General features: G+C 40.2%; 1 protein-coding gene across 2 annotated transcripts in view; it reads right to left on the bottom strand.

Annotated features, from left to right (window-relative positions):
- Nucleotides 1–941: 941 nt before the first annotated feature.
- The window catches only part of PRRG1 (proline rich and Gla domain 1), a 114706-nt gene continuing 98661 nt past the window's right edge, over nucleotides 942–16986 (bottom strand). For both annotated transcript variants that reach the window (XM_008063324.2, XM_021715151.1), the window contains one exon: nucleotides 942–2387. In XM_008063324.2, coding sequence (XP_008061515.1) covers nucleotides 1902–2387 — 486 coding nt within the window. In that variant the 3' untranslated portion in view covers nucleotides 942–1901. The remainder of the gene's footprint in view (nucleotides 2388–16986) is intronic.

Below are 16986 nucleotides of genomic sequence, written 5' to 3' on the forward strand. Positions count from 1 at the left end.
GCCTTCCAAGTAGCTGGAACTACAGGCGCGCTACCACGCCTGGCTCATTTTGATTTTTTTTTTTTATTGTAGAGATGAGATCTCGCCAAGTTGCCCAGGCGGGTCTCGAACCCGCAGGTCAGGCAATCCACTCACCTCAGCCTCCCAAAGGCGTGGGATTACAGGCTGAGCCACCGAGCCCGGCTCAATGTTATGATCTTATTCTAGATAACTTTCCACATTTTATACATTTCTTGCACACTCACTATCTCATTTGATCTTTGTAAAGCCCTCAGAGAAGGGCAGGACAACTGATATTATCCTTTTAGAATTGAGGAGTTTCAGGGTCAGATATGGCTCTTTCCCAAGGTCCCATGGCAAGTATGTAGTGGAGGGGGATAGAGCTCAGGTCATCTGACTCCTACTTCAGAGTTTCCCCAGCTTTCCTCCTTCCTTTGGTTCCAGGACAGGATTGGGGGTGAAGTCAGTAGGGATGGAACTGGAGGCAGAAGAATGACACACCTGAAACCTACATTCCTTCTGTCTCATCAGCCATTTTATCTAAAACTAAGGAGGTTTGCTTGGGAGTAGCACAGATGTTTCCCTGAACTGATCTAATGAATCTGCCATCAGTGCATACTTTATGAAACAACTGTCTTTTTTTTTTTCTTTCTGAGCCAGATTATGTTGGCAGCTCATTTAAAGTCTGTTCCCTCTGCTCCAAGGAAATAGTAAAAACCCTGCAGTTAAAAAAATCTGATGAAAATACAAAAAGAAATAGCAACAATAATGAGATCTATGTGGGGCTATCACTAGATTTAGTGTGCATCTGGCACAACACAGACTTTGCAATCTTCCTCCACCAACTGGAGGGCAATATAAAGATCACAGTTTATAATTTAATGGAAAATTGCCTTTGAACAATCATGAGGCAAAGAGTTTAGCCTATACAAAAACATTAAGAAAATAATTTCAAAAAATTTTATTTTAACTAAACTCTTGGGGTTTGATGATTCTGTGGCAGCAGGAGAGAGAGTAGACAGCACAGAGAAAGACAATAAAACAGTGAGAAGAAAGTAAAGGAGTAATGGGTATCTACTGCCTGTCATTAATACATATATCCACTTTAGAAATTATTTTGTTGCCAGGAAATCCTCTCCATCAAGATGTTAATACATATAGCACACGACATTCACAGATGCTAAGAAAACACTGTTCAATTTTGGAAGTAGGCGGTGTGGTCAATCAAAAAATAAAAATCCCTAGCACAAAACAAGCCAAACGCCACTAATGACTGATGATGTTCTTTTAAGCAAGTTATCACTTTGTGTCCTCATGTACTCTCTTTCTAAGATGTTTCTAAAATAAAGAATGACTATGTGCATTTTTTTTCCTTCTAAGGTAGATGAAGTAATAGGAAGTTAACAAAAGCTAGTAAGAATTAGAAAACATGCTAAGTACATCTTGTTTGCAAAATTCTACAGCACGTTGCTGGCTATAACACAAATTGGTGTCCTTTCTTTCCAGTTTTGGTGAGTAATGGTTTCTTTCTAGGTGATTTAGATTGAAGTTAATGAATTTTTAAATACAGTTTTACACATACTGGGTTGATGCATACACATGCATATATGCATATACATACACATACATATGCTCACGTATATGTATATCTCATCACATCACATGAAGACTCCCACTAGTATGTTTTTTCCTCTTCATATATTTCCTCTAGCAAAAATGAGCATGGATAATGATTTTATAACAGGAAACAAAATGAAAGAAAATCAAACCAGAAAGTGTGAAGTGGTATGCTGTAAGAGTCCAATAAAATAAGTCAATGCACATTTATGTAGTGGTAAAGTGCTAGAAAGTTCTTTCATTAGTATTTTAAAAATGATTAGAATAAAAAGAAGTTTGCAGCTTCATTTGATGGTGGTGACCACAGGCACCATAGCAATGGCACTGGCTGAGTTGGAGTTGACTATGTCCTCATACTCCGGGGGTGGGTCTAAATGAGGTTCTGTTTCACTCCTCCGCAGGTTCACCTGGCCAGTGGCTTCCTCATAGGTTGGCGGGGGATCACAGTTGGATAGGCGAGTGGAGACAGAATCTGAGCGCCCAACTACATATTCCAGGAAGCCTGTAGACAATCCACTGCTATCAAATACCTCATCTGGTGGGGGAGGTGGGGTAATAATATTAAGGTGCTGAGGGAAAGGGATGTGGCCTTCAGTCACTGTCTGTCTACGAGTTTTGTTTCTTAGGAAACATCTCCAGATTAGAAAAATGACAAGGAGGATAATGAAAAGGCCAAAGATTAATGGAAAGGTAAGGTAAAATTGAAACCAGTCACTTCCTCTGTTACTCTCTCCTTGTTGCGCTTTTGTGTAGGTACTCCAAAACTCCTTCTGAAAATATAAGACAAAATAAATTGAAAATCAGTATGGTCAAAAGATGGGAAATATCAGATGTACAAATGTATGGATTCAATGAATACAGTGAACAAAAAACCAAAACCAGATTTGTTGGATCAAAGGACCTATAGCCTACATTTTCCATGACAAGAAATTACACACTGTTGTGCTCACTCTGAATCCTCTCTAGAGGACTGGGTCAATGAGAACACAAGAGTCTTTTTTAGACTTGGAGCTATTTATATTTGTATGCATACATTTAGAATGAAACACAAGGAATGAGGACCTTGTTCTTTATTGACTATACCAAATAATTTGCCTTTACAAATATTAAGTTAAATATCATCACTGTCCATGTCCACCTATGAGATTCTCATCCCATGATCCCCACCATCAACATGACCAGTCTTTCAGTACTCAAACATTCCACAGATAAACACCTTCTTTTTGAATGGTTCTATTTGGGGTCCTGTGGTGCTACTGCATATACTGATTTTCACCCACAGTTTCTGGTTTATAATCCCCATAGTCCTTGTTATAGTCTTTTGCTACAATGTTAGCTGTGTTAGGTCTCAGAATCAGGCCTTAGGAAACAGAATTTTTAGGACCTTCTCCTGCTCTACATTTCCCTGTCCCAAGGCAGGGCTCTTATCCTCCCCCATCTCCACCTTCTGATTGTGGGTCTTAAGACCCTCCTCAGAGAAGTTTCCAACCTACATTTTGGGGGAAGAAACGCTGAAGTCATGAAGCTTCCACAAAAACCCAAGAGGGTTGTGTTCGAGGAACTTCTGTGGAGCTGAACATATGTAGGTTCCTGGATCACAGCTGGACAGTCTTTTAAAGTACTTACATTTGACCATTTACTATAAAGAATATTCCAAAGGATACAGATGAAGAGGTGTGTACTCTAAAAAACTGTCCTCTACACAAGTAAATGGGCAAATGTAAGTGCTTTAAAGTACTCTGCACCTCTAATCCCATACCTTGCCCTACACACCTCTTCATCTGTCTCCTTTGGAATATTCTTTATAGTAAATGGGCAAATGTAAGTGTTTTCCTGAGTTATGTCACTCCAGAAAATGAATTGAACCAAAAGAGGGAGGTTGTAGGAACCCCAACTTGAACCCAGTCAGTCAAAAGTTCCAGAGGCCCAGACTTACAAGTGGTGTCTGGGGGCAGAGGTGGGGCAATGTCCTGAAGACTGAGCCCTCAGCCTGTGGTATCTGAGTAGATAGTGCCTGCACTGAACTGGAGAACATCCAGCTGGTGTCTGCTGCTTGGTGGTGGGGATAAACCTCCACATTTGGTCACAGAAGTTTTCTTCTGTGTTGATGATTATTGTGGTGTGAAAGCAGAAGAAAAATTCATTTTGAGAGTTTTTCCAAGCAAGCCCCCTTCCACCAGACATTCCACCACAACTCCCTCTCCACTCCCAAGGTTTAGGTAAAAATGTTGACTGAAGGTAAAAATTACATAGTGTTCCTAGGAGAGATCTCAGGCTAGTGAAGAAACTGTATTAGGTTATTTCCAAACCTGGATCTGAATCCCAAATTAAAAATAATCTACTAGTTCAAGTCTTTAATGTTTGTGGGAAAAAATATTTAAAAGATAAAAAAGAAATTAGACACAATTGCTAGTTGAGACCTGGGCAAATTACTCCTTTAAGCTTCACCTTAAAGTCTCTTTACCTATAAAATGGATAATACAAACCCACCTTATAGGCTGTCTGAGCACTACGATATATATATGTGTGTGTGTGTGTGTCTAATTAAGTTCCTGGCATATAAATATTCAATCAATATTAGTGATTATAATTTTTATATATTATGATAAAGTCTATGCTTCAAAATGATTGATCTATCCCATACCTAGGTACAAAGAATGCCCTCAATCCCAATGCTATCGATTCCATTTACCAATGTTCAAATTTCATCAATAACCGCTTTTTTCATAATTATATTTACTTGCAAGTATTATAGAAAATGAAATTATTTAATTATCTGGCATCAAGAGAGGGAGCCCTTGGAATCTGAATTGAGAAAAGTGGATTTGGGGAGGGGAGTTAGATCATTGCACAAATGGGTATTTGAGTTGGACTAGATTGAGAATTGCAAACTGAGTTGTCCCAAGGACTCATGGCATTTACACAAATTTATATATCTGGTTGGACATAAGACTTTGGATACTAATGCTGCTTGTTTTATAGTAAAATATGTATTTGTTTATACAGTCTTTTAAAGTACTCTGTGGGCATAATAATGACCCCAAATCATCAATGTTTCACCCCTGAGCTAGATCTTCTTTAAGGTCCATCATTACTTCAACATTCTGCGATTCTAAGGTAAATTTGGGCATCTTATAAGAAATACTGTGTGATTTAATAAAGGCTGTGAACATATTCACAATGAGTTTCACCCGAAAAAGCAGATGAAAATATACAAGATTCAATATTAAAATAAGCTAAAAGTAGAGAAAGTATACCCCAGATACAGCATTCATTTCAGAGCACTATCCAAAACCTAAAATTGTCAAATGACCCATTTGTATCACAGGTTAAAAACTATTAAATATAGATGTATAAAGTTATTATTATTATTATTATTAACAAGAAATGTGGTCTCAGTAGCTCAGGCAGCTGGAGGAATGGCAGCAGCCAGGCAGCCCAGCTTTGCAAAGGCTCTCGGCACACCAGTGGCCATAGGTACCTGACATGCGCCCTGCCTGTCAGCAAGCCACCAAGATGTCCGAGAGGAAGTTCAGCTCAGCCTAGGGGCGGCGAAGGAGGAGCCCAAGGGAGGATCTGCACAGTTGTGGGCTAAACCTTCTCCTGCATAAGTAGAAACAAAGCCAAAAAATGGCAGCCGCAAAGGATCAATCTTCAAACAACAAAGTGCACACAAAAGAGAAAAGGAGAGCAAAGGGAAACAGGCTAAAAGGGAAAAGTGGTAACCAAGGAGCTAAAGAAGTGTTAGTTACCTGCAGAATATGGAAAAACTAAAACTGAGGAGAATCCAGCCTCTGATGAAGCAGGAGAGAAATAAGGCAAGCCTGAACAATGTCATATACCATGTCTTATCAGTGGTCCCTGTCTTCCTTCTTGTACAATCCATGGGAATATTTTTATCAATTATTTTATAAATGTAATTTTTTTTAGTAGTTCTAGAAACTTTTTTGAGGTGAAGGGAATCCCCCTTTATTCTATTTTTTAAAGAGTAAATGCTTTTTTAAAAAAGTGATTGGCAGTTGAGGGAAACTGCTAGGGCAGGGAGGGGCAGACCTCATTAACAGGGTACCTGCATGATCAATGTTTGTATACCTAACCCTGAATTGTATCCCACATCTTTACATTAAAAAAAAGAGGTGAAATCATTCTCTGGTTGTTTATTTTTTGGTATAACCAGAAAATAGTATTGGCTATTGAATCATGGGGTGCTTTGACTGTCTTGGGTGTCAGCCTAACATTCCATAGATGGGGGGTTAGTTTTTACATCCGATAATGCAAAGTATACTCAATAGCAATATGGATCATAGTCTTGCATGTAATGTCTTGAACATTTAAAATTACTTCTATTCCCATGTTGTTTTTTAGTAGAATTGTTTCCTAAAGAAAACTACTCCTCAATCATGGCTCTCCCTGCCAGAATTGTGTGTACTCTGCAGCATCTTTGGTCATTGTAGTTCTGTTTTTCTAAAAACTTTGCTAATGTTCTGTGAAAGATTGTAAAATTGAGTATGTTGTACATATAATAAATTGTGAATTGGTGGGATGCATATAACAGCTGATCAACACTTGAAGATAATAGTACTTGATATCCCCTTAAGGAAAATTTGTCTCTAAATTTTAACTGGAAAGTCACTGGAAAACTTTTAAAAAATAATGATAAAGCTGGGCTTGGTGGCTCAGCCTGTAATCCCGCGCCTTTGGGAGGCTGAGGTGAGTGGATTGCCTGAGCCCATGGGTTTGAGATCCGCCTGGGCAACTTGGCAAGACCTCATCTCTACAATAAATAAAAAATGAGCCGGGCGTGATAGTGCATGCCTGTAGTTCCAGCTACTTGGAAGGCTGAGGTGGAAGGATTGCCGGAGTCCAGCAGGCCGAGGCTGCGGTGGCTGGGAGCAGCCACTGTACTCCAGTCTGGGCGACAGAGTGAGACTCCAACTCAAAAAAAAAATGATACATGGCTTTTTAGTACATATGTTAAGAATTGTGTACAAATTGAAATGTCTGTGTACTGATCTGCAATACAACCAATAAACTCTTGATTATGAAAAAAGCAAAAAACAATAAATGTGCTTCTAAAATTGTACATTATTACCTTATTGTGTAATTGTCACTTTTAGAATTGACAACCTTCCTTCCTTCCTTCTTTCCTTCTTTTTCTTTTTTACAGGGTCTTACTCTGTTGCCCAGGCTGGAGTGCAGTGGCACCCTTATGGCTACCATAGCCTCGACCTGCTGAAATCAGGTGATCCTTCTGCCTCAGCCTTCCAAGAAGCTGGAACTACGGGCGCATGCCACCATGCCTGGCAATTTTTTTTTAATTTATTGTAGAAACTAGGTCTTGCCAAGTTGTCTAGGCTGATTTCAAATCCCTGGTCTCAGGCAATCTTCTTGCCTCTGCCTCCCGAAGTGCTGGGATTACAGATATGAGCCACCGTGCTCAGTGACAACTTTATTACTGATTGTAAAGTAATATACAGTTAATTATACCTTTCTCCTCCTAGTCTCTAGAGCACCATTTCCTTTTCCTCTATTTCATTTTATTAAAAAAACTATATATCATCAAATAATTATATAATACTAAACTTAGATAAACACAGTAAAATGTGGCTCTTCAATATTGTCCACATTAATTTGGGATACTCAAGCATTAATAATGCACAAAATGAATATTTTTTGAATGCTTGCTTGGATAATTCAATTTCTCTCATTTATTTGGCATGCTGGGAAATCAAAAAATGAAAGACTAATATTATTTTTCTTTAAAAATGAAAGAAAAATAATCATACTTTTTTTTTTGTTGTTGTTGTTTTTTGGTTTTTTTTGAGTTGGAGTCTCACTCGGTTGCCCAGACTGGAGTGCAGTGGCCGCTCCCGGCCACCGCAGCCTCGACCTGCTGGGCTCCGGCGATCCTTCTGCCTCAGCCTTCCGAGTAGCCGGAATTACAGGCATGCGCTACCACGCCCGGCTGATTTTTTGATTTATTGTAGAGATGAGGTCTCGCTGCCCAGGCGGGTCTCGAACCCGCGGGCTCAGGCAATCCACTCACCTCAGCCTCCCAAAGGCGCGGGATTACAGGCTGAGCCACCGAGCCCGGCTTAATAATCATACTTTTATATGGAAGGGATTAAAACAAAGCTTAGGGAAAAATGGAATCAGTGAACCAGATTTTATACAAAGTAACTAAATCCTTGCCATATCAAATACTATAGGTTCTATCATCATCCCTATATTGAAGATGAAGAAATGGAGGCCCAGAGAGGTTACTTAATGATACACTCAGGGTCATTTAACATGTAAATATTGGAGCTGGGATTTCAACACAGGAGCAAACCAACAAGCAATCTGCCTTAATGTAGAAGTAATTTTGAACCAGATTGGTTGCTATCCTAGAAAATTCAATCTTCTGTCATTTTCAGTGTATAGTCAAAAGTGAGTTTGTGCTTTTACTGATGAAATATTTTCAGTTCAGGTAACAATGGTCTGAATAAAAAGGCAAGGATGGACTTATTTATTTGAGAAACAGACTTATTTTGTCAATAAACCCAGAAGATCAGATGAAAATTCATATGAAATCAGCTATAATAACTGTCATTCAAACAATAAACTTGGTCTATATATTTGAAAGCTATTTATGTAGTTCTTATTGTGAAAGCAGCCAAAAGCTGTTTACAAAGAGCAAATGATTTCAGGACATGGTAGAGCAGTGCTTTAGAGGGAAGGAAAATTGCACAAACCTCTGTGTACCTAAACAAGAACTTGTAGAATAATTAAATCATAGTTCTCCAGCAATCTTAGCCACAATGCAAAAGATTTGTTTAATGAAGGAAAGAGTCATTAAGGGGACGCCATAGTTTGAGATCAGGCTAAAATTATATAAATGGTAACCACAATCCAGAGCTGCCTGAGAGATCTGACAACCATTTCAGAGGGGGGATCCCCAAAAGGCACATGATTCATCATGTGAGGTGAGTCTTAGAACCAAATGGAGTGAGTACAAGGTTCTTTGAAAGATTATTTATTTCCCTTTTACAAAATGTGACTTATCTGTTTTGAATTTTCTCATTGTCATTTATGATCAGAATCTGAGTGACCCGAAGCCTGACAGACTCTATTCATAATTGGAAAGACAGTAGAGATGGATATGTTTCCAATCTTTGATGAATCAGCTCAGAACCCACTTGGGAAAGCTGGGAAGTGGGTGATTTTTACCAGTGTGTCTATATCACTGAGGAGGGCCCAGCAGCATTTATAGACAGCACTCATATGTCTTCTTCCTTTCCTTGAATGAGAATGACAAGAAGTGGAAGGAAGAACTGTAGGAGATGAGGGACTAACCACCAATCCTAACTCCAAAAGGTGCCTTGTTGAGAGCAGAAGGTAGAAATATCTACAAGTTGTGGAATTCAAGCAAGAGGTTGTCCAAAATTTTTAAGATATCTTATCAAGAGAGATATCCTAGGGAAAGTGGCTGGACTTACACACGAGTCATTTAACATCTCTGTATTACTTTCCTTGTCTGTAAGGTAATAACAGGTATATCTAATCTCTGAGAAAATAGAAAGATCATTTGTAAATTGACACAAAGGCTGGCGTGTGGCTCATGTCTGTAATCCCAGCACTTTGGGAGGTTGAGGCAGGAGGATTGCCTGAGCCTAGGAGTTTCACATCAGTCTGGATAACATAATCCTCATTTGTAAGAATTAAAGTACACTCATAAAATGTGGAACTTAATTACTTAATAGCTAAACTTGTTCATATTTTACTAAATGTTCAAACCAAACAGTTAGCTTCAAAAAGACTCAAGGTACCTAGGTAACTTTGAATGTTGCATCCGAAATCTGTAATTTTATCTTTCATACCTGTCTTCTACATGTAGCACAGAACAACAAAATGTTTGAATATTTTTTCAAAGGAATTGAGATGACAGCAGAGCAGAAATGATAAAAGGACACTACTTCCTTCTGAAGTCAGATGATTCTAACTCCATCACTTACTAGCTGTGAGGTTTCTTTCTTTTTTTTTTAGAGAGAGAGTGAGAGACAGTGTCTTGCTCTTTCTCTCATACTGGAATGCAGTGATGCATTCATTGCTCACTGCAGCCTCAAAATCCTGGGCTCAAGCCATCCTCCTGCCTCAGCCTACTGAGTAGCTGGGACTACTGGCACATGCCACCACACCCAGCTAAAGCTGCAAGGTTTCAGATAGCAACACTACTCTGAAACCATTTTCTCAGTTGTAAAATAAGGAGGAGGCATATCTCACAGGGGTGTTATGAGAATCACACAGACAATGTCTGGAAAGCACCTGACATGGTACCTAACATAGCATGTACTTACAACACTGGTTATGCAAAAAGAAAAAAAAAAACAAGAGAGAGAGAGGATAGATTTGAGTGTGATATAAAACTGCCTTGTTCCTCTAGTCATTTTATGTATGTTAGATTAGCCACAAGTAACAAAATATCCACAAAGTACTTAAACAATAATGCCAATTGTGTTTATCAAGAAGAGGTGATTGAAAATACCAGAATTGATGACTTGGGCAAAAGTATGACAGGATCTACACTGGTCTCCTGCAATTCTTTTGGCCTTTCCTATTGGATATAACCTGGCTGTCTCTGCTCCTGTTATCACATCCTGGTATGATCCAGATCCCAAGGGTGAAATGCTTTCTTTTCACAAAGTTTTGTCTCTTTTATCAGGGAAATAAAATTTTCTTAGAAGACCAGGTTATTTCCATGTATCTCTTAGGCCAGCAGTCAGATACATGACCACCCCAAGCAGTAGGAGAGACCAATAAAGCAAATATCTTGAAAGGGGAACATGATTGCTGTGATTGATGTAGGCTAGTGTGATTTATCACTAGGAACTGGGCACACTATCACTCTCCCCAAAAATCAGTGTTGCCTTAGAAATAAAAAAGGAGTGAAATGGCTGTTGGATAAGTAACCAAAAGTTTCTATCATATTTCTGTTGGATGGAGATGCTATATGAAATCACTATCATCTTAGATTCAATTAATATAGTACATTGTTTTCCTTTCTGCTAGAGGTTGTCTGTGGTAGAGAAACTGATTATCAACCTGCAATGGGATATTGGAAGTATAAAGACAGGTGAAAATTTAAAAATATTTGGCAGCTTTAGGTAAATTCAGGGCTCGTAACAAGTTACTATAAATAGAAGTCAGTAAACATTTTCTGTTAAGAACTAGACAGTAAATATTTTAGGCTTTGTAGGACAACAGATCTCTGTCCTAGATACTACTCTACCTTTGCAGCATGAACCCAGCAACAGGCACTATGTTAATCAATGGCCACGCATCTGTTCTAATTAAACTTTATTTACAAGAACAGATGGTGGGCTGGATTTGATGTCCAGGCCATATTTTTCCAACCCATGTTTGTGATCAAACAAATGGATCACGAAACCATTTATAAAAAGCAGAATGATTAAAAGTGTACAGATGTGTGTATGTGTGTGTGTGCCTGAAACATAAACAGAAATGTAAGAATATTTCCAAGTCTCTTTGGATATTCATCAATTCAATAATTGTTGCAGTTACAGGAAGTTTTTAGTGTTTGATCCAGTATGTGCATGAGGGCATGACTGAATAAGTTGTTTGAGTTCAAACATCAGTATTATTTTTCAGCATCCCAAGTTATCCCAAAAATACAGCCATGGTTGAGAACCAGGATGTTAAAACAGTACTTCATACTTCAGTGTGCATACTCATCACCTGGGGTCCTATTAAAAATGCAGAGTCTGAAACTTTAGGTGTGGGGTGAGGATTGAGACTTTGCAGTCCTAACAAGATCTCAGGTGAGGTTGATGTTGCTGGTTCACAGACCACACTTTGAGCACCAAGATGCACCAAGATTTTCAAGGCCTGGGATGCCTAGATCCTGTCCCCAGAAACTTATGTATTTGGTCTGGGATGTGGCTAGGACATTGAGAGTTTTAAAGGCTCTGCAGGTGATTCTAATGCACAGCAAAGCTTGAGAATCTCTGTGCCAAAGTGCATGATGATTCATTGATTTTAGTTATGTTATCAGCCCTAATGTGGATGATGTTTCAGGTCCAAACATCCAAATGAAGGTGGAGATCAGGGTTAGCACTTCATCCTTTTGCTCTTGTCCATCTCTGAGGAGTAGGAGGAAGGTCAGGATGGAAACAGGAGGCTCAGGCAACCTGGGTGTAAGAATAAGCACAAAGTGTGCCCTGGGTGACCTCAAAAAAAAAAAAAAAAGCTGGTTGAGAGAGAATGGTGGGAGGGATTACCACAGAAAATTTTCACCACATAATTCATCTCAAGTCTTGGATCCGACTGTGGGGTAGAAAAAAACCACAGCAATTTCTACGGATTCTTCCTTCTCTGTATGGAAGGCAGGATGACATGGTGGGCAGAAAGGCAAGACAGACTCCCAGTGGCAAAATATAGAAGTAAAGTCTATTTCCCAAAGCATAAACAACACAAAGAATTTAGAAGCGAGTGGACAATGAGAATAATGATGATGATGGTGATGATGATGATAAATGGCTACCGCATAAGGTACTCACACTGTCAGGCACTGCTCTAAGTGATTTCCATACATTAACTCATTTAATCTCAATAACTCAATGAGGTTGATGATTTTCTTATCTCTATATTACTTATGAAGAAACTGAGGGACAGAAAAGTTAAATAACTTGCCCAAGTTCAGTCAAGATGAGTAGTTAAGCTGGGATGTGAACCCATGAAATGTGAAGTCAAGAAACCACTGCAGCAAACTGCCTCTCCAAAACAGGAAAATATGAGAATCCTCAGTGAACTGACCACTTTAAACACTCACAAAGAGATGCTCACCTTGTCCTTCCTCATTTCTAGGAGAAAACGGTGTATAAGACCAAGTTAGATTGAGACTAGTAAAGAAGCAAGATCACCTTCTGGAAAGTCAAAGGGCGGGCCATAATCCTCATTTGTAAGCAAGTGTTAAAGTATACTCATAAAATGTGGAAGGCAGTTTTAGTAAATGTTCAAACCAACCAGTTAGCTTTAAAAAGACTCAAGCTACCTATGTAACTTTGAATGTTGCATTCAAAATCTGTAATTTCATCTTTTATATGTGTAATCTACACGTAGCAAAGAAGAACAAAATGTTTGTTCTAAGACAATCTTAGGGTTTATATACAAATTTCATCTGGTTAAGTAGAGAATAGACTGAGAAAACGAGAGTAGTGAAAGAAGAGAGAAAAAAACATACATACATAACTACCATTTTGATAAATAAACTTCATTTTACTAGGAAATAACTTTTTATCCACAGCCATAAGATACGATAAAATAACTATTCTCCACATCTTTAAGCAAGAAACTAGAGGTCACATTGACTCAGGGACAGGCTGATTTGGGAATAGGCTGGGAGTGGACACTAGAGGCCACAGTCTGGAATAAGGTAATGATCAAAGTGAGGTCAGCAGCTCTCTGGGTGTTCAAACCCCCCAACCATCCTCTAGAATTGTGTTTGGGGTGGGATTTGTTATATTCTCTCTCACTCTCTTTCTGGTGAGCTCATTCAATAATATGATTTCAATACCATCTGTAAAATGATAAATCCCATATGTATACTTCCAAACCTGACATTCATTTTTACAGCTACTTGACTGACATTTCGATTTGGATGTCTAGTAAGAATCTCTGACTTTACATGACATAAATTCCCTAATTCTCAACCCTAGGTATCCCTCCTGCCAATGTCCCCAGGTTAATAATAGGATCACCATTAAGTCTGGTGTTCAAATCCAAATGTCGCAACCTAAATTAATTTCCCTATCTGCCATTTCTCACCTCCTGTCCATGAGAAAATCTTGTCAACTTGTCCAAATATCCATGTGGAATTTTTCTGCCTTTCTTTATTTTTTCAGCCATTATCTCAGTTCAAGCCACACTAGACCATCACCTGGACCAGCCCCAGTGGTTCTAACTGGTCTCCATCTTCAAATCTCCCCTACTGCCTTATATTCTGGAAAGCAGCCAGAGTCACTGGTTAAACATTCAACATTTATTCCACTTTATATGCAATATTATAAATTTTACTTTAAATATTGATCCGTTATTTTTCACCTCTTCTGTTGAATTTTTTTTTAACCACATTACTTCAAAAGTACACTTGCTGCAACTGAAGGGAAAAACCATAAGTGGAGGATTGTAAGGGCAATATGCAGGAAGTCACCTCTGTGTATATAGGGAAGCCAGCCTAAGGCTCATTACCATTACCATTGTCACCTAGGATGAGCTTGCCAAAGAAGTACTCTGCCTTAATGTCACCCAGAGACCCCATCTTGCGGGCCAGAATCAAGGAAAGTTAACATTTACTTAGTTAATAAACAAAAGTTTTCACGTAAAGTTGAAGATCCCTTTTATTTTAATCCCCGCCCAATTCGATTCCCTTCATTTCTTCCCCAGAGGCAACCACTATGATGAATTACACATTAAGTTTTATACTTTACCATGCACATGTACCCACAGACACCAGGGCTCCAGACTGCCCACCAAAAGACACCTCACTGCACTCCACCCCACTTCTACGTCTTCAACCCCACGCCACCACACTCCACCTCACTCCACCTCCCTTAGCCCTACTTCACAGTTTATAAGGAGAAGTCTAATGTTGCATTTCCCCAGAGCTCATGGACTACCTTTCCCCTTCATCCCTGGAGATCCTGAGTTGTCTGTCTGGGTGGGTGGAGAGACTTCTGGATACCCGTTGGAAACATGCGTGGGGACCTGGCCTGCCTCCTGAAAGGTATGCACACATGCATCAACGGGACACCTTTATTGCTTGAAGAACCAGATAACTTTATTGGAAACAAGGGCAGAACTGAAAGGAAAAGAAGGGGGTGCTGTGCGAGGGCAATAGGCAGGCCCCGCCTGGTGTCCTGAGCTGGGAAGGCACCCATGACTGCGGCAGTTTCAGCTCAGTTCTCCTTGTGGTGGTCGCCTAGCGTGCGCTTGTCAAACAGGTACTCCACCAGGCTGGTTTCTGGAGCCCACATCTTGCGCAGGCTGGTCACGTAGTCACCCAGCTTATTGATGGCCCAGATCTGCTTGTGCAGACAGTGGCTCTCCAGGAAGGCACACAGCTGGGAGTCGCCCTTGTTGGTGGCCAGTTGGTGCAGCTCCAGGAGGCCCTGGATGACGGTCGTCTCCAGCTAGAAGGCGCACTCCATGGCCTTGAGCTTGCTCTCCCAGTCTTCGCATTCTGGCTTCCTGATGTGGCGCAGGGAGACGCTGCCGCCTTGCAGTTTCTACAGCTTCATCAGCTTCTTGGCGCACGCCCTCTTCTGCAGTGAGTGACGCAGGAAGTAGCAAGCAAAATGCCCCAGGGCCACATCTTCAAGGTTGAAGTAGAGGGTCATGGACACATACATGTAGGAGGTGTAGAGCTCCAGGTTGATCTGGTTGTTGATGGCGGCCTCGCAGTCAGGGTGGTAGTTATGGCACAGCTGCAACGGTGGGGCGGTGGCCATGGCGGGCAGCAGGACAGGCAGAGGCAGTGGTGGTGGAAGGCAAATGGCGAATGGCCAGCAGTGTCTCCAGGAAGGAACCAGAAGTGGGCAGTGGTGACCTTTATGGGCAGAAGGGCAGCCTGGATGGGGAGGGGAAAGGTAAAGGAGGCAAGGGAGGGGAGAAAGGTGAGGTTGGGTAAAGAGGGGGAAGAAGGCGGAGGAGGGAGGAGTCAGGGAAGGGAAGATGAGGGGAGTGGGGCCAGAACACCAAGTTCCATCTATAAGAAGGCGGAGGAGGGAGGAGTCAGGGAAGGGAAGATGAGGGGAGTGGGGCCAGAACACCAAGTTCCTGGGCCACTCTGCAGTCTGGCCTGTGTTGTTTTTATTTTTACAATAACATTTTTATTGACTAAGGACTTTCTCTTGTCCTGTAATTGTTTTCCTCTGCTACAGCCCATTCTTTTTTTTTTTTTTTATCAGTGACCTCCTTAAATTCTGAGAATATGAATTTGATATTTTTGCTGAAGTTCACTTCTGTTTCCTGTATTTGCCTGTTGGTTCTCCCCTGCAAAATTAGTTGCATTTGCTCACGATGATCTCCTCTTCACTCTCTTCAAATGTTTGACCAGCCTTTGTCCATCGAGATTTGGAATGGAGGACTCTGGGTGGCCTTGAGACTGAGTATGCATTTGACCCACAGCTGTGTTCATCTCACTAACAGGTTCTCCCAGGAATGGGGGCTAGCGTCACTTTGCTCTGCTCTTCTCCTTCGGGGATGGAGGTGTGGAGCCGGCAGGGGGGACAGGACCATTCCAAATGCCAAAAGCATGGACTTCCTCTGGTGTCGGGAGACCAGATCTCTATTCTGGGTAGATGTCACCTTTCGTTTTATCTCCCTTCTGCTGTTGCAGTTCTGCTCATTTCTCAAACCCTGCTGTAATTTCGGTGTCCTTCCTCACAAAGTGATTCACTGTTTTTCATGTACTTTGGGGGGACAGAAGGGGAGTCGAATGCCACTGGTGCTTACTGCCCAATGGAGAAGGGTCAGGGGAGGGTCAGATCAGGGCAGGGCAGGAAGATCTGCTCTCAGAGAGTAAGTCTTTCATCTCACAGTGTTTTATGTTCTCTGAATTAGCCAACCTGAGAACATCTACTTTTCCTGTCCTCGAAGAATTCCTCACAATTTCTCCTAATGATACCTTTTCATGTGTGTGTAGACCATTTTTGTATGTTTAGCCCCATCATGATTTCTTTTCTTTGCTTTACTTTATGAAAATGCACATAATTTTCTGAATAGGTAATATATTGACATGGTTCAAAAGCCACACAACCCTACTCTCTGCAGGCAACTAGTGATTACTTGTTATAATCCAGAAGAGAAACGTGAATAAAATAAAGAAGTACTACTCGAGAGAAGAAAACATCTTTAAAATATGTTCTTTAGAAGCACATTCTTCTCAAGTGCACATGGGATGTTTTTTCCATGGTAGATCATATTCTTGGTCATAACTGAGTCTCAATAAATTTTAAAAAACTTAAATAATACAATAGCAGAAGAGAAAAAGGGTCTTACAACACAAATCCAACTTTATTTTTAAGGCACTAGAGAATGAACAGCAATATATATTCAAACCACGCAGAAGGAAGGGAATAATGAGAGGAACATGATTCAGTGAAATAGAAAAAAAAAAAAAAAGCAAGTTGTTAATATTAAAAAAGATAAATTTCTAGACAGCCTGGTTGGGAAAAAAAGAGAAAACACCAATTACCAATATTATGAATGAAAGAGAAAACATCCCTACAGATGAAAAGAATATTGCCATAATTGACTTAGATAAATTATGATTCACTCTAGCAATTGGGTATATTTTCATTCCAAACAATT

This window comes from Carlito syrichta, unplaced genomic scaffold (assembly GCF_000164805.1).
Source record: "Carlito syrichta isolate Samal-C Ts95f unplaced genomic scaffold, Tarsius_syrichta-2.0.1 Scaffold306747, whole genome shotgun sequence".
Classification (NCBI taxonomy): Eukaryota; Metazoa; Chordata; class Mammalia; order Primates; family Tarsiidae; genus Carlito; species Carlito syrichta.